General features: G+C 41.4%; 3 protein-coding genes across 7 annotated transcripts; 2 read left to right on the forward strand and 1 right to left on the reverse strand.

The window, feature by feature from the left end:
• Positions 1 to 591: 591 nt before the first annotated feature.
• On the forward strand, positions 592 to 3,662 carry ucp1 (uncoupling protein 1). Of its 2 annotated transcripts, none has more exons than XM_005456938.4 (7): positions 592 to 753; positions 941 to 1,074; positions 1,296 to 1,494; positions 1,943 to 2,140; positions 2,238 to 2,339; positions 2,676 to 2,856; positions 3,157 to 3,562. In XM_005456938.4, exons 2-7 carry the CDS (start codon positions 949 to 951, stop codon positions 3,269 to 3,271), a joined length of 921 nt encoding a protein of 306 aa, XP_005456995.1. In that variant the 5' UTR covers positions 592 to 753; positions 941 to 948; the 3' UTR covers positions 3,272 to 3,562. The 2 variants fall into 2 exon arrangements, with proteins under 2 accessions (XP_005456995.1, XP_003452303.1); XM_003452255.5 differs by having other exon boundaries at positions 594 to 753; positions 938 to 1,074; positions 3,157 to 3,662.
• On the reverse strand, positions 3,341 to 12,485 carry elmod2 (ELMO/CED-12 domain containing 2). The gene is made up of 9 exons (XM_003452256.5): positions 12,328 to 12,485; positions 10,176 to 10,323; positions 10,056 to 10,084; positions 8,911 to 9,008; positions 8,699 to 8,828; positions 8,199 to 8,332; positions 5,742 to 5,810; positions 5,470 to 5,603; positions 3,341 to 4,635 (listed from the first exon to the last, which is right to left on the reverse strand). The coding sequence occupies exons 2-9, from the start codon at positions 10,318 to 10,320 to the stop codon at positions 4,478 to 4,480; spliced, it is 897 nt and encodes a 298-aa protein (XP_003452304.1). The 5' UTR covers positions 10,321 to 10,323; positions 12,328 to 12,485; the 3' UTR covers positions 3,341 to 4,477.
• Positions 12,486 to 15,381: 2,896 nt separating this feature from the next.
• On the forward strand, positions 15,382 to 22,947 carry gprin3b (GPRIN family member 3b). Of its 4 annotated transcripts, none has more exons than XR_003220580.1 (3): positions 15,382 to 15,768; positions 17,747 to 20,106; positions 22,932 to 22,947. XR_003220580.1 is itself a non-coding variant. In XM_005456939.4 (2 exons), the coding sequence occupies exon 2, from the start codon at positions 17,839 to 17,841 to the stop codon at positions 19,999 to 20,001; it is 2,163 nt and encodes a 720-aa protein (XP_005456996.2). In that variant the 5' UTR covers positions 15,382 to 15,768; positions 17,747 to 17,838; the 3' UTR covers positions 20,002 to 20,638. The 4 variants fall into 4 exon arrangements, 1 of the variants encoding a protein (XP_005456996.2); XR_002062381.2 differs by lacking the exon at positions 22,932 to 22,947 and adding an exon at positions 20,325 to 20,638; XR_266778.4 differs by lacking the exon at positions 22,932 to 22,947 and adding an exon at positions 20,325 to 20,638 and having other exon boundaries at positions 17,747 to 20,102.
• Positions 22,948 to 25,664: the final 2,717 nt, after the last annotated feature.

Here is a 25,664-nt window from a genome sequence, read left to right on the forward strand (position 1 = left end):
TCATAAATGAAGGGTAACAGAGCAAAAACTGTATGACACAACAATGCTGCTGATAGCACAGAGGGGTAATTCGCTGTGAGGCTCGACCATAAAGTCTGTGGAACAGATCGTGATTTAGCCGGTCAGCTCCGAACGCTGTTGATCACAAGCTTTTTGCTGTCATTGGCTGAAAGAGGAGACGAGCCTCTGGTGAACCCTGATACCGATCTGTTATCGCTGCTGCTTGTGGCACACAGTTCATCTGAACAGTTAAATAATTATTAAGGCAATATTAGAGTCAGTTACAGATCCTGGATAGAAGAAAAATCTGCTGGTAAACAAATTCTACCAAGTGAAATGAAAGAAAATGCACACTCCACAGACTATATTTGAAAGCATGAACATAATGTTTAGAAAGATTGTCATTAATTGGTGACATCTGTGGAAATTTGGATGGAAATAATCTTGAGTTTCACACAGTCACAAAACGAGAAAGTTATATGGTTGTTTTTCTGTGTGAGGTGACTTGAACATTGACTATCTGACAGTCTGTGGACTTTGAGTTGACCCAGGTGTACAGGAGTACACAGTAACGCCTCTCCGAGGATGTCATAAAAACGCCAGCCAGAAAACATAAATCCACAGCAAATGATGAGTCTTTCCTTCCAGTTGAGTGGGGCCCGGTGTGGATTTTAATCTGACCAATCACATCCCGCTTGGTACCAAAAAACCCACCCGTGGATCAAAAGAAAATTTCAATTTCGGACCACAATCGTGAGTGTGTTTCATGTCTTGAGCATCAGGCCATTGATTATTGATTAACCTTTCATTTAAACAGATAAATGATTTGTACAAGAGGTTAATGTTTATGTGGTTGCTTTCTAGAAGAGAATCTTGCATGTTTTTTAAAAACTTGGTATTTCTCTGCCTGTGTGTGGATGCGTACCTGTCGCTCCAGCAGTAGGAAACATGGTAGGACTTAAACCCTCAGACATTCCTCCTCCTTTGGGTGTGAAGATGGCGAGTGCTGGAGCAGCAGCCTGTATAGCCGATATGGTCACATTCCCTCTGGACACGGCCAAAGTCAGACTACAGGTACTAACTGTGTTATCAATATGATCTTTAGCTGGTCTTGCTTTGCTATAGCCTACTGTGGGACACAGCGTGATGTTTGCCTTATTGACGAAGAAGTCAACTTTGTCCACTTCAGCACCCTTGAATCAAACTTCTTCACCTTTCTGAACCGTTTGGTCTTAAGCTTTCTGCTGCTGCTCTGTGAAGCTGGTTTTAACTTTGAGGACAATGTGTGACCCCAGATTCAAGGAGAGAAGAAGGCAGTCGGGGGCATCCGATACAGAGGGGTGTTTGGGACCATCAGCACCATGATCCGAACAGAAGGGCCCAAGTCTCTGTACAATGGTCTGGTGGCTGGGCTGCAGAGACAGCTGTGCTTTGCCTCCGTCAGAATCGGCCTCTATGACAACGTTAAAAATTTCTACACTGGTGGCAAAGACAGTAAGTTGTTGCCTTTTCATTTATTTTTTGGGTTAAGTTAATTAAACCTTCATAATTGTTCTAACTGGTGACAGTCATGATTTCTACATTTAATATCCAGCTGTCAAAAATCAAAAAGACGTTTATCAGATAGATGCAGTCGGTCTTACATTCCCTTAGATAACGAATTCAGATGAAGGAAGCTTCATTTTGAAAAATGAAAAGGGGGGAGAGTGAAGGAAGGCTTCAATAGATAATGCAGAGCAGAGGCTTTTAAAGTCTGATAAGTTAAACAAGATTTAGGGAAAGTGTTATCTCTCTTAAATCTTATCTCCCTCTTGAAACCGATAAAGGATTCTCGCAGTCTGGGTTGTTGAATCCGTTTCTTATCTTCCTTGTTAAAACTGATACTAAAATTAGAAGTTCTCAAGCCTGTTATTAAAATAACTGAGTCTTTCCCTCTCTCCAGACCCTAGTGTACTGGTACGTATCCTGGCTGGCTGCACCACAGGCGCCATGGCGGTGTCCTTTGCGCAGCCCACCGACGTGGTCAAGGTTCGATTCCAAGCCCAGATGAATCTGGACGGAGTGGCCCGCCGCTACAGCAGCACCATGCAGGCTTACAGACACATCTTCCAACACGAGGGTGTGCGTGGGCTCTGGAAAGGTACCCTTCTTTGAGTGTTGCCCATTATTTTTTTTTAAAAAAAGACAACACAAAACATCCTTTATCAGTAATGATTAAAAGTATCCGTTTCCCTCAGGAACATTACCCAACATCACAAGAAACGCCCTGGTAAACTGCACAGAGCTGGTTACATACGACCTGATAAAGGAGGCCATCCTTAGACACAAGCTGTTGTCAGGTGAGGTCAGCTCACGGTTGTTTGCCTGAGCTACACAAACCCACACACACATTCACAAAAACATGCCGGAGTCCCCGGGAGACTGCTGATTGGGCAGAAAATCCACACACCCTCTCACCTCCTTAACTGATACCAGCACAACAGGCTACTACAGTACAGGACACAGTGTATTTTCTCTTTATGGTGCAGTGAGTGCAATAGCAATATATTAGCATTTATCTCTACAACTTATATTGCCCCATTCAGGGGATTGCACAATCCACTGGCATGTTTTTCTATATCGCACAGCTGAGAACAAAGACCCTCTTGTAATCTTTTCCCCAACGCTGTCCTCAGACAATCTGCCATGCCACTTTGTGTCTGCGTTTGGCGCCGGCTTCGTTACCACAGTGATCGCCTCCCCGGTAGACGTGGTAAAGACCAGATACATGAACTCACCACCGGGCCAGTATAAGAGCGCCATTAACTGTGCCTGGACCATGTTAACTAAAGAGGGGCCAACAGCATTCTACAAAGGGTAAGCCTCTTCACATGCGCCTCGAGCGACAAACTCTTTAAGAGATCCAAATATCGATAGTATCAATACTTCCACATTCACTATGGAGCCCACTGAATTAAATCGTGATAAATGGAAAAATATTCCTCAAGCATACAATACAAAAAATGTCTGAGTCTTTTTGTGTTGACTGATCACGGTATTGATCAAAGTATTGGTATTGGCAATACTGGCCTTGGTATCGGTATCAATCCCAAAAAAATTGCAGTATTGCATGACACATAATTTCATTTTTTCACTTTTTCCTTTTCCGTTTTGTAGATTCGTGCCCTCGTTCCTGAGGTTGGGATCGTGGAACATCGTGATGTTCGTCTCCTTCGAACAAATCAAAAGAGCCATGATGGTCACAAAGCAGAGGATCGAAGTGGTTAACTGAGATTCCTCAGTCAAAGTTTGACTGTAATACCTGAACCACCACCGGGCTGGCACCTGAATGAGGAAACCCTAGTAACAGTAATTTCTTGTGTTAGCCTTATTCAACAAATCCACTGTCCTGTGGTGAGAAAGGCGGAAATCCTTTGTTGAAAAAGGATCGCCTCCTGAAAAAGTATTGTATTTATGTGCATGAGGACACACAGACTTCTTTTATATTTATAATTTGCCACAGTGAGCCCATTCCAGATGCCATGGAAGGGAATATTACAGAAACATGCCAAGTTTGCACTGAGCCTTGTATGACTAAACCTGTCAATTTTATACGTTAGCTAGCTTAAAGCAGTGTGCCTTTACACTGAACGACTGGTACCCATAATAAAGCATAAAAGGATTGTGTTTATGCAGGTCCTGAATTTACCAGACTTGTTTTACACAAACTGTTGCGGTTTGTTTTTGCCTTTTAAACACATGGACACGAAGCACATTTCAAAACAAATCTGCATTTACTAACTTGGAGTGAGTGAGATGTGAGTCGTTACATACATTCCTCAAATGTAAACCCACAGCATAAAAAGATCAGGTCATAAAAGTTCAGCATCAGTCTAAAGATACACAACGTTATGAAAACAGGAGTTTAGTATCGTTTTGAGTTCCACATCACTAACAGTATATTTTACAGAACAGATTAATGACATCAGTGGGGACACATTAAATCATGCAACACTTTTAAGCTGACAGCACCACAAGAGGAAAAATAAAGTGGAAATCACTCCTCACATCAAGTTTTAGCCATTATCTCTTAACATAAACTTCAAATTCCTGAGCAGGACTTCTGTCCTTTCCTGTCTTTAAATATAACAATTTGGCTGCTTGCTCACTCAAAGTGCTTAAAGCCTCACAAAACGACGGATCCGTTACGTTCTCTACAGTCCTCTTTGTGATCGAAAGCCCTCTGGAATGGTCGTTTTTGAGGTACAGGGTGTTGGATTTGTGCTCAGTTTGAGAAACTTTAACTATCATTACAACAATGATACGTGCGTTATGAAGGAACCACAAAACCAAACACAAGAGGATTTATTGGTTTGGATCTTGTCTGGAGGGGCCGAACAGTATTCAGTCTGCTTTTAGGGTTTTAATGCTCAGCTACGTTTACGAGGAACTTTCCTGCTTCTCTTTCTACACAATCGTAACATGGTGAAAAATGCTTTTAGTTCTTGGAGCCGACAGTCAATGTGAGACACACACCAGGGTCCTGTAGATGTGTCCTGATTATGTTATGGAATTTTTCTCTGTACTGGTTGAACTGCATGATGCTCTCGGGTTCTTCTGCCACCCAGAACTTATCGAATTCATACGCCAGATAGCCTGTAAGGAGGAAAGACACAGAAAATCAGAAAATGTTTTTGTTTGTATACACTCACCGACAACTTCCTTAGATACAGCTGTTCAACTGCTCATTACTGCATATTAATTGGCTGATCACATGGCAGCAACTCAATTAGGCATGTAGACATGCTCCAAGTGGCCTACTGAAGTTCAAATTGTGACTTAAGTGACTTTTTAAGTGACTTTGAATGTGAACTGGATAGCAGCGCCAGATGGACTGGTCTGTTTCAGAAACTGCTGATCTGCTGGGACTTTTCTGCTGTAACATTCAGAATTTGGCATAAATAACATGAAATTGTGGATCAAACCTCAGGCTGCTGCTGGTGGTGTAATATTTCCTTGGCACATTTTCTTGGCTCCTTTGTATCAGCTGAGTATCATTTAAACACCAAAACCTACCTGAGTATTATTCCTGACCATGTCCACCCCTTTATGATCACAGTGTTCCCCCATCTACTGATGGCTGCTTCCAGCAGATAACACATTATGACACAAAGCTCAGACCATCTCAAATTGGCTTCTTAAACATGACATTGAGGTCACTGTACAAAAATCCACAGTCACTGTCACAGTCACACTGGCATCATGGATTTGTAGTCGACAAATCTGCACCAACTGTGATACCATCATGTCAATATGGACCAAAATCTGACACGATTCCAGCCCCTCCTTGCCATGAAGAATTAAAGCAGCTGTGAAGCCAGACAGGGGTCCAACCCCAGATTAGCAATCTTGGGACTGCACCTAATAAAGTCACAGGTGAATGTATAATCAGACCCACATAAGAAAAAGCAGTGTGATTCGACTACTCACAGTACAGCTGATGAAAGTGCTGGAGCTCAGGCGTGCCCTGCACTGTGTTGTAGAAATGTGGTTTCAAAGCACCACTCTTTAGCAGGCTGTAAGCCATCTCTGTCAAGTTGATCCCAACTATTGCATAGGAATACCTTTAAAAAAAAAAAGAGAAAGAGCACTGTAGAAATGACATACTGTGCATACAGAAAACGTAATTTCAAAAAATGAATAAAGTCTACAACATGTGACACAAACACCAGTGGAAGGTATATGAACTGAAGGTCTCTTACCCTAGTTTAGGATGGTTTGCATGAGACAACACCTGCCGAGCCTCCGCTGTGTAGTTTTCACTGAAAAAGCTGCAAAGAGCCAAACAAATTAAGACTTTATTTACGGTCTCTTGTTAACCAATAAACATGAAGTCAAACAGAGTTAAAGTCTTCATGATTAAACATGTTGAGGTCACATCATTCTGAAGTACAGCTTTTGTTGATTAAAAAAATTAAAGTTAATGTGTGTTTGACTGGTGCTGCTGTAATAATCTGACACATCGCTTGTCATTTTGTGTCCTCATCAGTCGAAAGAACAAGTCAAACGAGCGACTGACGTGTTGGGTGTTGCTTTTAAAGTCCTTCAACCTCAAAGTCAAGCCTGTCTGACATACTGTCACGCTCTCTTTGTCCTGTTGAATACTGGTTCTGCTGGCCCATTATTCAATACTTGGAGGTGTTATGACAGTGCACTGTTTCTATTTATAATCCTCATCAATATTCTCTTCCTTTCTTTTAAACCCCTCCTACAGCTGACTGGCTGTAGAAGCCAACCTGCATGCATTTAAAGTCAGAGGTGGTAAAGCAGCCACCTCTACTCCATCAGCACCATCTTTGTCTTTAGTTGCTTTCTCTAGCGTTTTTTTTTATTATTTTTCATTGAGTTGGGAGTTACTCACAGTAGTTCTTTTCAGTCTCTGTTTCATTATTTTGTTTATAGGTGAAGCCTGAATCTGGTTGGTTCAAAGCCCTCTCCTTCTTGTGTTTGTTTCCGCCGGGGCTCCCATCTACCTTACTTGGTGAGGTTTTGTAAGTAATTATTGTTGTACCCTAAAAATTATATGTTGGGTTAGTGAGTCATGGATTTGGAGTGTACCTTATACGTAAAGCTTCTTCAACATTTTGCCCTTTGAGCTGTATCTACAACCACCTTTAATAATCTGTGTAAACTGAGGTAATTAAAAGTATTTCTGAGTGGAATATAATCTTAGGATAAGTACTGTTGTGGCTCCTTGTGCGTGGGTTGGTTTAATCATTAAAACAAGAGAGCCTACCAAATATAAACATTCAGCAAATTCAGCCAAAAAGCACCTGATGGGGAAAAAAATGTTTCCAAGAATCCTCAAATTTCATTACAAAATCTGTAAGCAACTCTTGTAACAGCTGATGTGTGTCAAAGTTCATGCATCTCCAATCAGACAGAGATTGCACAAATATGACCTGCATAACAGGCGTTCCAGGAAAAACTGTTTGCTGTCCAATAAAAGAAACGTCACAGCTTGATTACACTTTGCCAATAAGTACAGAGGCAAAGACCAGGACTTTAGTGCGCTGTGGACACACTGACCAAAGATACAGTGGTTGGGGCAAAAAACCAAAAACAAAACAGTACACATGTTTTGTGCTGACCAATAGTGTCTTCTTGGGAAAAGAGCATATAAACTGAAAACCTTTCTGAGAACTTTGTGGTCTCACAAAGTGGGCAGGTTGCAGTTCTTGATTCAACTATGACAGAGTTCTTCAACATAAAGTGAGGCCAAAACCAGAAGTGGACCTTATAAAAGGATGATGATTCGAGTAAATCCACCAAATAATGTCAGAAAGAGGAGAAATGGAGCGTTCTGGAACGGCCTAGAAAACCCCCAGATTTAATCCCCCTAAAATGTAGGGGGGAAGGAAATGGAGGAAACCCAGAAGCACTTCAACACTGAATAAAGGAATTTCCTGTGGAAGAGTGAAAAATCTCAGCAAGCCGACATCAGAGATTCATAATGTCCCTCACAAATTATTTCTGCTGAACGAAGCAAAACAAGCTCATGACAAAGGAGTTCTTCCTTTTTTCTGCACAGGGATAACACAGAATGATATTTTTGTTCATTCGCTTTGCGGTTGTGATCAAGTGCATCACCTTTATCGACAGGCATTTCATCAAACAGGTTCTGCTTGTTCGACTGTGTCAAAATCCATTTTATTTATACTATTTTTTCATGACTACACTGTGCTTCAGTGCACACTTTACAGCAGCTACACACAGGTTAAACAGCCATGAGGAAGCTGAAGTCTATAAAAACATTCATTTCTTCTGTTTCACAGTATTTAATATTTGCCTAAGAGGCCTTTACACACTGCATCTGTAAAAACTGTTTGTTTGCAGCTGTTTGAACTCCTGGTTCAAACCATGAAATTCATCTGCAGCTCTCTTCTCGTGAGAATTGGATGAACCCAGAACCTCAGTTTCTTCCTTTAATTGTTCAGAAACATCAGGACCAGCTCATCATTGCTTTATGTCAACTATTTTTTTTTTTTTTTTGGACTGTGGGGGTTTTTTGCAAATATTTTTGTAAAATGGCAGCATTTTTGGTGTGTACAGAAATGTTACACGACAAGTTCACATCCCAAAAAATTCTGAATTTCGTGTTGTTGTTTTTTTGCAATTAACTCTATGTTTGAAGGCCTTTACACTGGTACTGTACTCACACAAGGTTGATCAGCCCCAGCAGGCCCATCCCTCTGAAGTCAGTCTTGGGGTCCTCCCCTTGGAATCCAATGTCTCCCCACTGTTTGGTTATCCTGGACTCCAGCTTGACTGTTGGCATCAAAAGGTCCCAAAGCTAAACACACACACGCACACACAAAAACAAAACAAAAACAAACAAACCCCCCAAAAAAGTGCATGATCAAATCCATTCACTACAATAACTTGGAAGTACAATGATGCCTAATATGACCTTCTGCCAGCATTTTCGACTCCCATCCAACAACTTAGTGTTTCTATGCTGATGTGATGTTAGACCGTGGTATTATCTTCACTATGTTAATCAATGTTTTAAAAAAATCCTAAATGCTACTTTTAGTAATGTGCAGAAATAATAATAAAGCATATTTTTGCTCAGTTAGGTTCACGTCTTATCTTAGCAGAAAGCTTGTGCATATGGACACAGCTTCACTGCTATTGCTCTAGGAGCAGGAATCCATACCTTCAAAAGCATGGCCTCATGTTCAGGGTTGTCTGAGCTGAAGACTTCCTTTCTCAAGTCTTCTACAGATGTATACAGGCTGCTGTATCCTGTTATCTGTAGCAGGCAGATGTGGAGGCTCTCTTTGAACCTGCAATAGAAGATCAATTCAATCACATTCAAAAATCACTCTTACATCAAAGAATTGCAGCTGACAGGCAAAGTAACCTTACTTGGGATCTTTTGCAGGTTTGATGTTCTTCACTTTCATAATTTGATCCACACATTGCTCTAAGCTATCCTTAGTGGTTTCCAATGCTCCTCTTAAAACCTGCAGAGGAAAAGCACATGCTAAAGTTATAGCACAGAGAGCTACCAGACAGAAATGTGGTGCAAATGCTTTTGGGTCATTTACAACCACATTTTTTTTCAAAGTCAACCTCAGAAAAAGAAAAAGATGACACGGCTAATCTCTTCTTTCCCCTGGACAGACTATCGATCTGAAAATGCTTACAAAGCCATAAACGCAGGCATGACATGTGTAATCAGTTCACCTAAACTTGGCTAGGGTAGTGAAAGATAAAGCAATGATTAAACTCAGGGGATATACTGCGCAATAAAAGATAAAGAGGTCAATAGTGAAGGAAAGGGTGATTCCTTTCCACATCTGTGGGCTTGGAAAGCTTTCAAATTACTTGAAAATCCACAATGCTCCAATCCTGAGGAGTTTATTCTGGCTCTCTACACATTCTTAGTCTCCAAATATTCAGTATTTTTTCAAATGTTTGACACCCGACATCTTTTACTGGTCTGACAGTGCAAAAAGTGGTGAGCTAACAGATTTTATTTATGACAGTGCTGAAACGGAAACTGGAAAAGAGTCCTAAAAAACACACACACAAACCTATAAAAGCTATTTCTGCTGAAGCTTTTAAGAACATGAGAAAAAAAAAAAAAGCAATTACTGTCTTGCAAAATGTATTTAAACTGTTGCCTGTTTGGCTGACAGCACTTGGATTTTTTTGTACCGGTTTGTACACATGCACCTTATATATTAACTTTTTTTTCCCCGTTATGGTACATATCAAATAAAATACAAAAACTAAATTTAAACTAAATGTTGTAAAAAAAATTACACATGTGATAAAAAGATAAAAGATATTTGATTTTAGCCACATGAAAAAAATATAAAACAAGCACACCCAGCATTAAGAAGCTGCAACAGGAAATCAGAGGATACCAACAGATTATCAGGATCACTGACAACTAATGTCTGTGCACAGACCCGCTGTTTGTCTGTCAACAATATATAACAATTAGTTCAGAACTACTGAAGGTAAGCCCGAAAGAAAAGCCAACAGTGGTAGCAGGTTCTTACCTTGTTCTTTGATGACTGAAGAGAGTACTCTGCAGGGGGACACAAGAAGCACATTAACACTGCAGAGAAAAAGTGTACTTGGATGCAGATGTAGAGCAGATTTGGGATGATTTAACGCACCTGCTTTTGTAGTCCTTGCTGCCCCTGGTTTGTGTCCAGAGCATATTCTCTGCAGCTCACATGTCCCCGTTACTTGTCTGATGAGCCATTTCAGCCAGTATCTCAGGAAGGATGTGTAGACATACTCCCAGATATACCCAAACATGTTCTAGGACATAAACAGGGAAAGGATCACAGATCACTATGGTGCAAGAAATATCCTAAAGACCCGTGGACCACAAAACTACTCTGGAGTGTAAGTTAACATGTGATCAAAGCTGCTCAGTGATATTCAGGAAGACTTCCAGTTAACTTCCTGCTAACAGAGGTGGAGGAAGTACAGCTTTAAATATATTAAAGCCACCACCTTGTACAAGAACAAACCCTGTGATGAAATTTTACTTAAGTAATCACATTTCAGAATTCAAATAGCTTTTATTAGTAAGAGTGAAAGGGAAGGTTCATAATATGGCAGCACGTCCTGCTATGATGTACGGTTTGGAGATGGTGACAATAACTAAAAGACAGAAGGCAGAGCTGAAGATGTTAAGGTTTTCATTGGGAGTGACCAGAATGGACAAGATTAGCAATGAGTACATCAGTACATCTGAGTTTGAGCAGTTTGGAGACAAAGTTAGACAGGCTGAGATGGTTTGGACATGTGGAGAGGAGGGATAAAGGATGTAAAAGAGCTGCCAGGGAACAAGAAAACAGGAAGGCCACAGAGTAGATTGATGAAGTAGTGACGGAGAACATGCAGAGGGTTGGGTGTGACAAAGGCAGATGATCCACTGTGGCATCCACTAAAAGGAAAAGATGCAGGCAACATGTCTGTATTCGTGTTTACCTAAAGTATAAATGAAAAAAGAAACTAAGAAGCTAAATTATTAGTGCATTTGTGTGGTTACAGCTCATTTAGCAGAAGCTAATCTAATTCTTCTTTTTTTATGAAAGAGGACACTTTTTAGCACTTACAACACAATGCACTCTTATTCTGACGCACTAAACGACATCAAACTGAGAACAGCTTCTTATTTTTGCCCTCCCTTTTGCATACATGAGCAGATTATTACTTCAATTCTGATTTATTTACATAGCGATAACGTTTGGCTCAAGGTGCTGTAAGATAAAACCCTACAGTATTGGAGCAATCAAGCGACTATGAGCAAGCACTTTTGTGACAGTCGGAGGGAGAGAGGACAAAAGGTATACTATGGGAGAGAGAACACAAAAATTTAAGGGCTATGTAAATATTTGGGGAGTGAAAAGAGGTGAGTGAAGAAGAAGTGCTGAGTGCATCACATGAGGTCCTACAGCAGTCTGGGCCTGTTGCAGCATCACTAAGGAATAGCTCAGTGATAGCTGATCCAGCCCTAAATATAAGCTTTATGAAAAAGAACATTTTTGAGTCTAATCTTTATTATTATTACTATTTGTGTTGTTGTTTTTATGGACACGGAGTATATTTATATTTATATATTTATATAGTGTTCTAGTGCAAAAACATCAATTGATATGTTTTAGTGCTAAAATACACAATTTAACCAACACTTTTATGACACAGTGAATACATGCACGTGAATATTACAGGCAAATAAGTATTCCAACACCTCTAACTTATATTGAACTTTTGATTTGGTTCCTGAGTTGGACTCATGTTGCAGATGCACTTCACTGCCGTCTGTCACAGTGACAGTGGCAGTGACCACGTTTTTGGAGCCACTGAAGAAGTACTCTGCTACAAGCAGAGTAATCTATTACTCAGTGCAAGACATGATTAGTTAATCGTGGGTCATCGCTAAATGCGAATTAACATCCAACAATAAAAGCGCTGAGTGGGTATGAGAGAAGAGCCCACGCTCCTACAGCCAAAACAATGGCTAGCACTGATGCTAACGCTAACTTCGGACATACGTGGTCATTCAGTTCATTTCCAGACACACTGGGAGTTTAACGGGGCTTTTGAAAGCGGTGCATGTTGATGCTAGCGAAGTGGTACTGGGCCACTTTTGATATTAATTAAGTAAAGGAGTATACCGGCTTCTAAATTCCCCCAAATGACCCGGTTCAGACAACAGGTTGTCATTGTCATTCGTCTGACTGGTAGCTAGCCACACCACGCTAACCTACTCTAAGTTTCGTGTGAGTAGCTGATGCGTTGGGCAATATTTACCGTGAGGGAGTAGTGCTCGTCTTATTCTCCAGTCGTAGGGAAAGCGATGCCAGACCCGGGATACAGTCTAACTTATCCGCAGACGGGTGGTAAGGTTAGCGACGGTTCGCCTGACAACAGGCTGGCTGTGATGCGTTCACTGTCTATACAATTATACCGTCTATGCCACGCACACAGCTACACAAGTCTCCCAGGTGACACGAGACAGGCTCTTCTTTCTAACCAAGACTTAAACATTGTTTCTAAATGTTCAACTAAGAAGTTAAAACAATTAACAGTCCACGACACACCTCAAAACTTGGGTTGAATTTATCACTAGGCATTAATATCATGATGTCTTTGAACACAGCACGATATTTTCTAGCGCTGCTGCAGCGGCATCTACTGCCCGCAGTGGTCATGACAGCGCAGACAACTTCACAGCAATTGTCTAAAATTTGAACCAGGCACGAAAGCAACATTTCAGTGAAGTGCAGTAAAAACTTACTGGACTTAATAATAAAATAAGATCAAATATATAGAAAAGATCTTTAGTTTGAAAATTTCTCAATTTGATGAAATTTCATTCTAATAAAAATATGAAAGTAAAGATAATCTAAAAAAAAAACCAAAAACTTTACTTGAAACTAAAGGAAACTAAACTGAAAACATAACTTTGAAATAAAAACAAATAAAACAATCTAACTGAAATAACTCAGACAAGAAAATCCCAACTGCGGGTATAGTAGCTGGAAGCTTTTATCTGCAAATCAGATAATCAGATATTGCATTTTCCAATATTAGCCACAAGATGATGCCAAATTCACAAAATGTGTGCTACACTGTGTAGTAGTCTATCATAGGGCTGTTTGTAGAAAATAGTCATATTATGCTGCTGATAATGGTCAACAAGCCTCCATTATTCCATTGTCCGTTCAATTTTTTTAAATGGTGAAAACACACGGCACATAAAGACCCACCACTGTGTCACTTTATCGAAAGGGGCTGCACAAAAGCCCTCACCCTTAGCCATTAATCTGCTTTATCGACAATGTATGCAGCCTATTCTGAGATGCTTACCAACGGTGCTCTCAGCTGTAATTAAGTCACAGTCTGCTTTCTCACCTAATCAGTCCCTCGGGGCTTTTAAAGGCAGGATGTCTATCACATAGAATTACTGCAGTCCAAGCCCTGCCTCAGACCCAGGCTGTATTTAAACAAGGAATCCTCCCCACCAACACCAAAGTAACCACTTAGACTGTATTGACAGTGTGATAGATCAGGGTGAATAAGAGAGTAGACTATAATGCTACAATTTAGTTTTAACAACCCGGACAGACTTTGCACAAAATCTTTCAAAAGCCCTTCAGGTTCGATGAAGTGCTTTTGAAAGTGGTACTAAATGTTGGCGCTCTCTGTCAGTGCTGTTATCCATGAGGATGAGATGCAGAAGGGGTGTCACAAAACTAAAGCAAAGATCCAATGATGTCAGCAAGTACGACAACTCCTAAAAGACGAATCAAGTCAATAATATCACCTAAAGGGAGCCATACGAACGCGTTTGTATGGATCGCTGTCTCTGTGAGAAGGATGGCACTGTGTAAGTGCTTCCACAACTTTATACTGTCTTCGACATCAAAATTAAAACCAGGCTGGTTTCTGTATTTCTTGGTTCACTCATTCTGATCTACATTTTAATCTGCCAGTGATTACAAGAATTCGCTGTGAAAGTCATTTTAAAAAAATGGGAAAATACTTGTTATAGTTTCCACAGCCCAAGGAGAGTAATCGAGACATCCTTGTTTAAATCTGTACGCCCTTTGTACCTCATCCAGTGCAGTAGTTTCCACATTTTAAAATTCATGATCCTTTAAATTCCTCTTTGAGATTCATAACATTCCAGTGAGCTGTGAGCTTGCATAAAGTTATTAATGTTTCTCTGTCCTGATCAGCATTTCTGCTCTTTCGTTTCTCTTATCATACATTTCACCATCCATCCATTCATTTATCCAGATGGCTGCCCCTACCTGAGTCTGGCTCTGCTTAAAAGGGAATTCTTTTTCCCCACTGTCGCCAAAATGCTTGCTCGCAGATTCTCTCTAATATTCCAAAATCACCTTAAACGACAGTATAAAGCACATTGAGAGACCTGTTACTGGATCGTAATATGAGCAGACTTCTGCTTTGTCGTCTTCTTTATCATTACATTCATGTTAATGTTCAGGGGCAGGGACACGAGTGTGTGGGATTTGTAACTACTGTGGAAAAAATGCACAATCTCGTGTAAAGTCAGAGTTAGCTTTATTGTCAATTCTGCAATATGTACAACACACACACACACACAGGATCGAAATTTTGTAACCCTTGACCCACTGTGTGTTACTAGAATGAATCAAAGAATAGTTAAGAATATGAGATGCAGACGAAAATAAATACGAGATATCAAAGTATAGACATGAATTATATAAGATCTATTAAAGCCTAAATATAATTACTGATGTCAATGTATAAAAATATAAAGCAGTGTAAAGCAGGCTCATTCATAATATTAATGAACAGTTATTTGAACAGAATCATTGATGTATTTTCTAACCACATGAGCCACATTTCTCTCCGCGTTATCAGCAAAGTGCGCTGTCTCAGACTCATTTGCATAAGCACGTTGCAAACCACAGAACATCTTTATTGCGATTTCTTCTGTAGTAATAGTTAATGACACCAATTGTAACCGGCAGGCTCTTATCGTAAAGGCTCTTTATTCACCAGATCTGCCGAAAGCACAGTGAAATATTCCTTCATTTTGAAAATAATGTAGATGTAAAATAAATGTACGTGATCTCGCTAAAGCTTGCTCCAAAAAAGAACCGCATAAAAGTCGACCCATTTCTCAATGACACAAATGGGAGCAGAAAAACCAAAAACCTCTCCTCTTGGAATATTATGGTCTTCGTTAGGAGGTAGAAACCGCAGGGAACTAAAACTAATTAATTTCAGGAGCAAGTGACCCTCCTGTGAAAGCCTGCGGCTGTTACAATGCTGCTTCCATTCGCATCTTCTCCACCCCTCCCCATTCATCCATTCATCTGGTTAACTCTGGATTACCCTGCCAAGACCAGTTCAGTCTGGGATAGCGCACAAACCATGATCGACTCGTCACATTTTTTTTTTCTTTTTGTTTTTGTAAGCACAAGACAGCAGTGATGAAGACCTCGGAGTCAGCAGTGACTCATTGCGCACGGTCAGTCAGTCAAGGTGCTTAAATTTTGTGCCTGACTGTGGTGGATCGATACCTCTAAGACCCATATTCTACGTGGAAGGCGTGGCTTGGTGTCATCGACACAGGCTGACTTTTCCATATTCATCCCTAGGTTTCTTTTTTTTCCTTTTTTCCCCCCTCATCTCACTGACGCCGCGGACGCGCAATCGGCACCCAACGGCACGGGACATAAATCGTCTCGCAAGGTAAGCCGCCTTCATCTTTTCAAGCTCTCTTTTACTGTGAGATGTTAAATTCGCCCGCAAGGTCAAATCAAACCAGCAAGCATCGGTGGCTTCTGAGGCGCTGAATTGGGGCAAGAGGCTACAGTGCACGACATGGATCTTAATTGGCCTGAATAGATCGTGTGCACCGCTTGCATGCGGGATCTTTCATGTGCGCCCGTTTTGCATGAATACGGTCTGCACGTAGTCTGTCCACACTTTCGGTTATTTCTTAACTGCTACAGGCAAAAGAAGAAGAAGGGTAAGAAAAAGGAACACAAAAAAGCCCAGACACCGAGGCGTTTAATTGTCATATATTTAATAACACCCAGGATATGCTTTCCATAAATATTTGCGCTTTGACAACAGACAGGCAGATGCATAGTGGCAGAGCACAAACAACCCGGCTACACCTGTCCATGACCCACACCAGTAACCTACTATTCTGTGCTGTTCGAGTCACACGTAGGGGGGGAAATGCTCTATAGGGCTACCGAGTGCGTCAGAATATCATGGTTAAAAGAGTGTGACAGGAATATTTATTCTCTAGTCTCGCCTTATCAGATACAAGTATAACCTGGAAAGCTGTTTGGTTTCCTACTGCTACTCCTAAAGAAGAGGATGCTGGTGTGATGAAGAAGAATGCCTCTAGATCAGATTGATATTGTTACCTTTACTGAGATGAACTACGCTGATCATCAGTCGATGTCACCGAAATGGAAAAGGCCCATTAATGCCACCCATCGAATTATCATTCAATGTGTTCTTCATTTGCTTTATAGATAGTTTTCCATGATTAAATCCTTGACCACAGCACAGCTCATCTGTCCAACTCCAAAGGGTCACATATTTCAGCTGTCTGCCGAGTGCTGGGTCATTACTTGCAGAATTGGCTGGATACTTTTACACATTCAGGACACAAACTGAGATGAAGCCATTCATCAGGCCTTGGACAAAGAAACTGTTGATCACTGCGTAGAATTTTAAACAGATAAAGGACAAACGAGGGTGATGCTGGTTATAAACTCACTTGTGGTTGTCAAAAAAAAAAAAGAAACTTTAAATGAGTGATTATGAGTGATTTTCAGTCCCTCGGGTATGTCTTTTAAATCTACCCAATTACGTTCGACACAAAGATTAAAGGATAATTGAAATATGATATCGTTACTAAGTGGCTAGCTTGCCATTGGCAATATCTCACAGCATCACAACATTTAATTAAACGGGCTAGCATGGGGAGACTCAGTTCATTTCATTCATTATTCACATTTCTTTGTATGCTGTAATATTCATTTGCGATCACTTCAGCTGATTTATGAATGACACGCTGCTGGGCGTAGTTTTATTTATGGCGGGATTTGTAGAATGAGAAAAAACAGTGGTTAGATCAAACGCCACCAAATGTGTAGTATCCACAGTTTTAATCAAAGATCTGCTTTATCTGTAAGCACTTTGAGTCTACATGTCTCATTGTGTCTTGTTGCTCTACTTTATTTACGCAGCATTTTCTTATCATACTTTTACATTTTCTACATTCAGTGCGATCAGTCAAGCAGTTTGATATAAATAATGTGATGGATGCTTATAAAACCTCTGGAGTTTCATTTATTTCCATATTCTGTAAAAAAAAAAAAAAATTATGCATCAGCTGCAGCACAAAGATGATGTTGAGTTTAAAGGAGAATGTGGAGATCAATGAACTACACACTACCTCCATAAATATTGTTATCTTATATGTTAAAAGTTATAAGTTCATTTGATTATTACATTCTCTGTCCTGGCTCTTTATTCTGTCACATTTAAGTGCTCGTTGATAACTGTTGAGTAAAATTGTCTTACAGAAAATCACCTTGGTCTGGAGTCTGGTCTGATTATAATCATCTGAGTAAAGGTGTAATTGTTGTGATAAGCTTAATGATTAAAAACTTCAACTGAGTCTACTTCTGTTTTCCTCCTTTAGGAAATTGCAAAAAGTTAATGATAGCACAGCGTGCATCCGTTTCCATCTTTGGATATACGGCAATATTTGAAGACTGAAGCAGTGACTCCGCCATGGGAACTAACCCAAAAAGGACAGTAACAGTCCAGATGGTGCCTCAGCTGGCTGGGGTGGACACACTGGGCAACAAGGAGTCTAATGCCAACTGGGCTAAAGAGCCCAACCTCAAAGTCTCTCAGGTTTGTCCAAAACCCACCCTCAGATCTCCCGACAAGCAGGAAAACCTATCTCTGACGACCGCTAACGCCATCCAGCACACAGAAAAAACAGCTTGTAAGGGAGGGGAACCAGTTACCACTGTGTCAGACAAATCAGCGCCAGGCAATGGAAACCAGATAAAATCTGAGCAGGTGTCAGGTGGAGACCACCAAACACCAAACCTGTCTGTAACAGGCCGAGAGGTGGGTGAGGCAGGAGCTGACCAGCGGGATTCTAATGCTAACGTGAAAACACTGAGCCCAACCAATAAAACGGGCACGTGTAGGGCCAGTTCGCTGTCTCCTGTTGCAGCATCGGGGGCCGACACGAACAGCAGTGAGTACAAAGTAAAAAACCCAGTTGCACCAGAGGAGAAGCAGGCACGGCTGACACCCTCAGCAGAAACCACAGCACGAGAGAAAAGTAATGAATGCGTTTCTCCAAATGACAAAAAACGTAAGGACAGTGACGTAAGGAATACAGCATCTGAAGTACAACAAGATAATAAAGAAACCATTTCCAATCCCAAAAGCAGGGACATGGCTATCCCACAGAAATCTAAAGAGACTGGTCATATGCAAGGTTGCTCACCAACCTCTGTTTCTTTACAAGATCCATCAAAACCCAAGCAAAGCATGGAAACTCCACTAAGCTCAGCCAAAGCCCCGTCTGGGAGTAAAGATGCAGGAGCTGGACCAACAAACGAAAACTCACGGTCAACGCGCCCAGAGATGGAATTTGCAACAGTATCGAGACCGCAGGTCTCCTCAGATAAACACCAGCCAGTGTCCTCACAGAAAGACTCGTCCTCTCTGCCCCAGGCGACAAAAAGCACTCAGGCGTCCGAGCAGGTGGCTGAGGGAAGCAGCCAGACTGACACAGCTGTCTTTGAAGGGCAGCAGGACTCCAAGCTCTACACGGAGGCTTCGACAATGACCTCATCGCTATCTCCAGCCCCAGTCAAGAAGTGTCATGATATGGAGGTTCAGGCAGTAGCTAAAATGTGCAGTAAAGCTGTGGCCACGAGTCCAAGTCTGCTGCCTTTGCCTGTGACCCACAGGCCAAACAGTGGTGCAGTCCCAGGAGAGGAGAGCCTGGCTGCAGTCTACCAGGTGAAAAGCGGAGCCGCGACTGATCCGAAGTCAGAGAGACTCACTGTAGAGGCACAAATGTGCCCCAACCAAAACACTGGCATGGTTTTCCAATCAGAAACTTTGTCACAGCATCATGACTCCAGGCTAGGAGCCAAACCTAAAGAACCGGGCGCAGCTCTGTGCAACATCCAGCCGGTTTATCAAATCAACATTGAACACAGCGACCCCAAGAAGCAAGCCGAGCTCCATTATCCAACCGCTCTCCAGACATCAGCAGCAAAAACAGCCACCGCTGAAACTCCTTCTCTCAGATCAGGGATGCCCCCAGAGACAGCCGTTGTTCCTGTGTCTGGATGTGCTGACAGCAACAACGCTGCGCAGGCCCTGCCAAAAACAACAACAACAGCACCAACAACAACAGCAGCAGCAGCACCAGCAGCAAACACCACATCCAAGTCTGATCTCACTAAAAATAGAGATGTGAGTGCAAAAGAAAAAAGCAAAGAAGCAGGAAGTAAAGCCCAGAGTAAGGAGACAAATTCTGGCAAAAAGAAGGTGGAATCGGAGAGAAGCAACGAAGAGGACGATCAGTCGCGGAAGCAGAAAGGAAAGAGCGTCCACGACGTCGTCTGGGACGAACAGGGCATGACGTGGGAGGTCTACGGGGCTTCAGTGGACCCCGAATCGCTCGGCTTTGCAATTCAGAGCCACTTACAGAGCAAAATAAAGGAGCAAGAGAGGAAACTGATGGTCCAGACCTCGCTGCGAAAGTCAATCTCTGGTGCTGATTCGCCGCGACATGGCAACAAGAACAAGAGGAGGCAGCAGAACATTTTCAGGTCAATGCTGCAAAATGTCAGACGGCCCAACTGCTGCGTGCGCCCCCCCCCTCCTCCGTCCTCGAGTAGCAAAGGACAGAGGTAGCCATTGTCAGACTCCTCCCTTTTCCTAGAGGTCGAAACGTTTGTCCTCCCCTCATCAAGATTTTCAATGCCAAGTGAAACATTAACGGGACGCCGATCCCTGTAAGTAAGTATACTGGAATGTCGTAGCATAAAAGAGTCAAAATACTTGTGATGATGTTTGTGATCCAACAAGGTAGGAAATAGAAATATCAGATGAAACAAACAAAGAATAAAAAAATAAAGACTTATTTTTTAGAAATAGATATGAGAGAGAAAACAGTTTTTTAATAAAAATAAAGAAAACAAAACAAAGGCAATAACAGTGAAACGCATGTATTTCAGTTACAGTGACAGTTGTATGACCTAATATGAAGTCCAGACCTTCACAGCAAGAGGCACTGATCATGGGATAGACATACTAACTCACTGTCAGGATATCTGTGCAAATATATTCAACCGACGTCTCATCGCATCTGGTACATTTGATATATGTTCATGAGGTGTTTTTGTTTGTTTGTTTCCGGGGCCCTATATTTATCAGGTTGCTGTGTTATCTTTTCTTTTTAGTAAGTACATAAAGGGGCACTGTATGCATACATGTACGCTGTTCGATCTCTGTTCTTCTTTGGTTTTCTATTAAAATAAGCCAAAAAATGCGTTGACTTTTACACCGTCATTTCTCACTTTTCGTGGGTGTAGTGTTTCTGTTCTGGTGATTCTTTTGTTTTGTTTTTAAAGGAGATTCCACGTGTAAATCTGATGCAAAAAGATTTATTTCGTCAGGACTCACACACAGGAATAAAAGGTTTTGAAAATAAATATTTAAAAGACTAAATGATAAATCAGAGTAAAGATGCAGTCCTTAAAGAGAGCATGAAGTACGTTCAGAGACAAAGATTTGCTCCAAACTATAGGCATAGGTTTTAGTTGAGCACTTGCAGAGGAGGAATATTAAAGGGCTGTGGTCTTTGTATCCTCCCCTCAGTACGTTTTAGGGGGAACATCTCCCAATGTCCATGTCCTGAAATCTACAGCCATGCTTCCCAGGAGGAAACTAAGCCACTATGTTTCCTCCTGGGACTCTTGGGTAGAGTTGGGGTTCTTATGTATGGAGACTGCAGGTTTTCTCTGTGCATGCCAGCTTTAATCTTCAGAAACATGCATGTCTTCTGTCACTGTGCTTTTACCAAGTTTACATGTGGAGTTGGTCCCCAGCGGCTGAATGCAGAGTATTAGTTTCCCTTTAGCTTCCGTGTGTTGATCAATAAGCTTCTCTCTTTCACTGACAAGGTATTTAATGCTTGAATATTCAAAAATAAAATGTTCTGGGTTCAGACAGGCAAATTTTAAAACCAGTACTTGCTGTAGCATAAAATCTAGACTTTTTGTGTGAGAGAAGGTTTTAAAGAAACAACCACCACAGCATGACTCAGAGTAAAATAAATAACTAAATGAGCATAGAGTGATATATACTATTTTAATCTGAGGATGACTTCAGATGCTGCACAACAACCTGCTAAAGTCAGAGACACAAAGCCAGCCGGCGTAAGAAGACGCAGCGGTGACTAAGTGATTCCTTTTTTTTCAACCTGATGTTGAATTTTTAAAATAAAGAGGTTGAAAGCAGAAGGTGTTAAAAGTGTACTCACTGGAACTGAAAAATTTACTTTGCCCAGCTATCTCCATTTTTTTGTTCTTTGAATGGAAATAAGCATGCAGCAGTAACACATCCGCAGCATTGAAGTGTCCACCTTTAATGCTGCGGAAAATAAACGCTCGCCACTTCAGGGCATCGGCTTGTTGTGATCTGAAGTCTGAATCAAAGAACAGATTTACGAGAGATTGTTTTGAGTAGAACTCTTAATGTGAAAACTGATTTTTATCTGCATTTACCTGAAAAAGAAACTGCTTTATTACGAGCAGCGGAAACGTCAGGTCAGTGGCAGGATAATTTTACCGTTTTTGAAGAAGCAGAGAGAAAACAGACCTGCAGGACACAAACAGATCTGACTGTTTTCGGCTGATTTTTAAAACATAGCGACTCAAAGGGAGTCATTTCTGGAAAGTAAAATATTTGAATAGCTTTAATTGCCCTTGGGCAGGCTTTGGGCTCAAGGGAAGTTGCTTTGTTGCTTTTAACGCCTAAAATCTGATAATTTTAGGGCTGCAGGATATTGAACCAGTTTGCACTTTCATCTAAAGGCTTTGCAGCTGTTTTGACTCAGTTTAAAAAAATTAAAAGTCACGTTTTGGTAGCAGATTAATCATTTAGATCCAAGAAAACATGGCAAACGTTGGCTGTTTTCAGCTTCTGAAATGTAAGCATTCATTTCAGGGTCACATGGCATCCCGGTATTCCCAAACATAGTTGTCTGTTGTAGAGGACACAACCGTTTACGAGCTGTCATGGGGCAAGAGGTGTTTTCCTAAAACTTGGGCTAATGTTTGGACAAAATTATTCATCTGCTTCAGGTTCCAAGAATTTTTATTTTTTTCTTTATTTGCTAATATTGCACATTGGATGATGAGTGCCCAATGCGCATAATTGCAGAGATCTCTGTGTATGATTTTCCTGCACACCTAACTGAATTTCAAGTGGAAGGCTTTCTGCATCATCACCAGCTCTGTCCTTTGTGTGTTCTCCAGCCTTTTCTTTCCAAGGCCCTTTCTAAAACACTTCAGAGTGAATTTACTGTCTTGAGTGGCGTAACACTGATTTCAGGCGACTGCTGTTACTTTCTTAACAAGCACGTCGCTACATATTAACGTCAGGGCGTGATAACAAGAACGAAAAAGTCCTCTATGCCCGTTGTGCTGTGAAATGTCACAACCTGTAAAGAACAGCGCAGCGTATATCTGTCCCACCCTATACCTGATTGGGTTTTGTGACCCCAAAGCTCTTTCCACAAAAACCAAAAAGAGGAAATCTGTTTTCTTCTTCTGCTACAGCGCTGACTGAAAGGTGTCAAACCAAACTGGAACGTCGTTTTAGATACCAGCCTCAGGCAGTTAATGCTTTCTCGCTCCTTTCCATCAAGGTCAGTTTCACACTCTTACATTTCTGTAGGCCTGGTCACCAGCCTTAATTCGTATTCTTTCACCCCGGCTTTAATTAGCCACGTTTCAATTTTTAATAACCCCCTACTCACTGTGTCGTTATGACCGGTTCCTATTTGGAAGTGCAGATTAGATTTGGCCACAGGCGGTGGGTAACACGGGGGAAGATTTACAATGACAAGGAGCATGGGGAGAGATTTCAAAGTGATACCACCCGCTGCTGCAACCAAAAGAGGACAGAGTTTAGCATGCCTTCAGTGTTCACCTGTTTGGCTTGTTGTGACCTCCATGGGCGTTTTAATGAAATGTGGCCTTTTTCCTAGTTTTAAACATGTTAATAATTCTCTTTCAAACACCAAATAATAAACATGATGAACACTGAATCTCTGTTTACTACCGAGAAAGTAGGACTCTCGACAGTTCTGACTCAACACGACCAAAATCCTCAGAAAATATATTTTTTCATCAACAAAAGATTAAGTTACATATATACACTCACCAGTCACTTTATTAGGTACACCTTGTTAGTACTGGGCTGGACCCACTGTTGCCTTCAGAGCTCCTTTAATCCTTCATGACATGGATTCAACAAGGTGTTGGAAATATTTCTCAGATTTCGGTCCATGTTGACATGATGGCATCACACAGTTTTAGCAGATTTGTTGGCTGTACATCCATGATGTGAACCTCCTGTTCCACCACATCCCAAAGGTGCTCTGTTGGACTGAGATCTCATGACTGTGGACTCACTGTGATGCTCAAGAAACCAGTCTGAGATTATTTGAGCTTTGTTTGGAATCTGGTATCCTGCTGGTCATAAAGGGATGGACATGGTCAGCAAAAACACTCACAGGCTGTGGTCTCGTGGTCCTGGGACTTCGATCCAGTTTTTGTGTTTGTCATGGTTTATGTTCTAAGTTCTATATTGGTGTCTCTTCAGCTCAGTCTTCCCTATTCTCATCTCTGTGTCTTTCAGCCTTCCCAGTCATGTACCCATGTCTGTCTGTTTTCTCCCCAGTCCCTGTGTCAAACCCATGCGTCTTACTCTTGATCTCAGTGTTTCTACTTCCTGTTTTATTTTGACAGTCTTCTGTTTCATGTGTCTTATGTTCAGTTTTGCTTCACGTGTCTTGTCAGTCAGATTAGTGTCAGCTGTGTTCCCACCAGTGGCCTTTAGCATTAACACTGTGATTATTAATTCAGTCCTGCATTTTTGGGTCCACAGCTCTGCCTGTCACACACCTAAGCCTGTGGATATGACATAAGGTGCATAAATGATGCTCATTTACTCCAAAGTGTGCAAAGAAAATATCCCCCACACCCTTACACCACCAGCAGCAGCCTGAACCATTGAAATGAGGCAGGATGGATTCATGCTTTCATGTTGTTTACTGGGGTTACATTTCAGACCAGATGACTTTTTTCCAATCTTCTATTGTCCATGTTTGGTCCATGTTAACTGTAGCCTTAGTTTCCTATTCTTAGCTGACATGAGTGAATCCTGTCGTGGTCTTCTGCTGCCGTAGCCAATCTGCTTTAAAGTTGGATGTATGCAGAGATGCTCTTCTGTAAACATCGGTTGTAATGAGTAGTTATTTGAGTTACTGTTGCCTTCCTGTAAGCTCAAAGCAGTTTGCCATTCTCCTCTGACCTGTGGCACCAACAAGGCATTTTCAATCAGTGTATAGAGAATAAAGAACGCTCTGTTTACACCCCAGAGATGACATAAGCAGTTTATGAAATACTCGGACCAGTTCATGTGGCACCAACAAGTATGACAACTATGGTGGTCAGTTTGAAGTTCAGCAGGTCCTCTTGACCATGTCTACATGCCTAAATGCAGCGATCTTCTGCTGTGTGATTAGCTGATTAGGTATTAGCATTAATGAGTATTTGTAAGCGGTGTCTGGCGATGTGTATCTGCCATTCTGCCATCATGTGTGTCATGAAGTACAAAGTCAGACCACATTTTCACTGCATAACCTCTAACAAAGTGCTGTTAGAAACACTGGCGATTAAGGCGACAGCACAGCCCTAACGCACAGCTTGGTAGTGAAATAATAATCTCTCAAGTGTTACCACTTAACAAGGAAACTCCCAGGCTGTGTCATAAGCTAAAATTAAAGACTGGTAGTCCATGAGAAGAAGGAGTCCCTCTGTTACAGCCCTAGGGTCTAACCTGATTCCTGCTGAGATGCTGAAACTAATGGTGCCGCCACTGTGGCTGGGCTGACGAGCTAAAACCACGACACAATGTTTCAAGGAGGGAGAAAAAAAGTGGCACTTCAGTGTGCAGTGAAACATTTACCAGTTTGTTACTTATAAAAAGGCAAATCATTCACGCTAGTCTATGCTGAAGAGAATGTACACATTTATGGAAATGAGTTGTGCATAAAGTAATTAACCTTCAGCTGCTCTGTTTTTGCTGCACTTGGATAATTAATAGCAGTCTAGAAGTCTCAGTGTTTGAAGGCACTTTGAAATACCAAATGAGATGTTCTTGAGTGGAGAAGATTAGACACTATCTTGCTTGACTTAGTCCTATTTGGATGCCACTGAACATGTGTGTGTTTTTTAATCATTTCAAAGTGTAAACACCGCCATGCGCAACAGCATCCTCGGATT

Source organism: Oreochromis niloticus, linkage group LG6 (genome assembly GCF_001858045.2).
Source record: "Oreochromis niloticus isolate F11D_XX linkage group LG6, O_niloticus_UMD_NMBU, whole genome shotgun sequence".
In the NCBI taxonomy this organism is placed as follows: domain Eukaryota; kingdom Metazoa; phylum Chordata; class Actinopteri; order Cichliformes; family Cichlidae; genus Oreochromis; species Oreochromis niloticus.

What these genes read in the sequence shown, in the direction of transcription:
- ucp1 (XM_005456938.4), top strand. Translation starts at nt 949, where the DNA reads ATGGTAGGACTTAAACCCTCAGACATTCCTCCTCCTTTGGGTGTGAAG. An exon ending in CGGCCAAAGTCAGACTACAG is followed by an intron (nt 1,075 to 1,295) that starts GTACTAACTGTG and finishes GTGTGACCCCAG; the next exon opens with ATTCAAGGAGAGAAGAAGGC. An exon ending in CCAACAGCATTCTACAAAGG is followed by an intron (nt 2,857 to 3,156) that starts GTAAGCCTCTTC and finishes TCCGTTTTGTAG; the next exon opens with ATTCGTGCCCTCGTTCCTGA.
- elmod2 (XM_003452256.5), bottom strand. Translation starts at nt 10,320, where the DNA reads ATGTTTGGGTATATCTGGGAGTATGTCTACACATCCTTCCTGAGATAC. An exon ending in CTGGGGCTGATCAACCTTGT is followed by an intron (nt 5,811 to 8,198) that starts GTGAGTACAGTA and finishes GGCTCTTTGCAG; the next exon opens with CTTTTTCAGTGAAAACTACA. An exon ending in GCAAACCATCCTAAACTAGG is followed by an intron (nt 5,604 to 5,741) that starts GTAAGAGACCTT and finishes TTTTTTTTAAAG; the next exon opens with GTATTCCTATGCAATAGTTG.
- gprin3b (XM_005456939.4), top strand. Translation starts at nt 17,839, where the DNA reads ATGGGAACTAACCCAAAAAGGACAGTAACAGTCCAGATGGTGCCTCAG.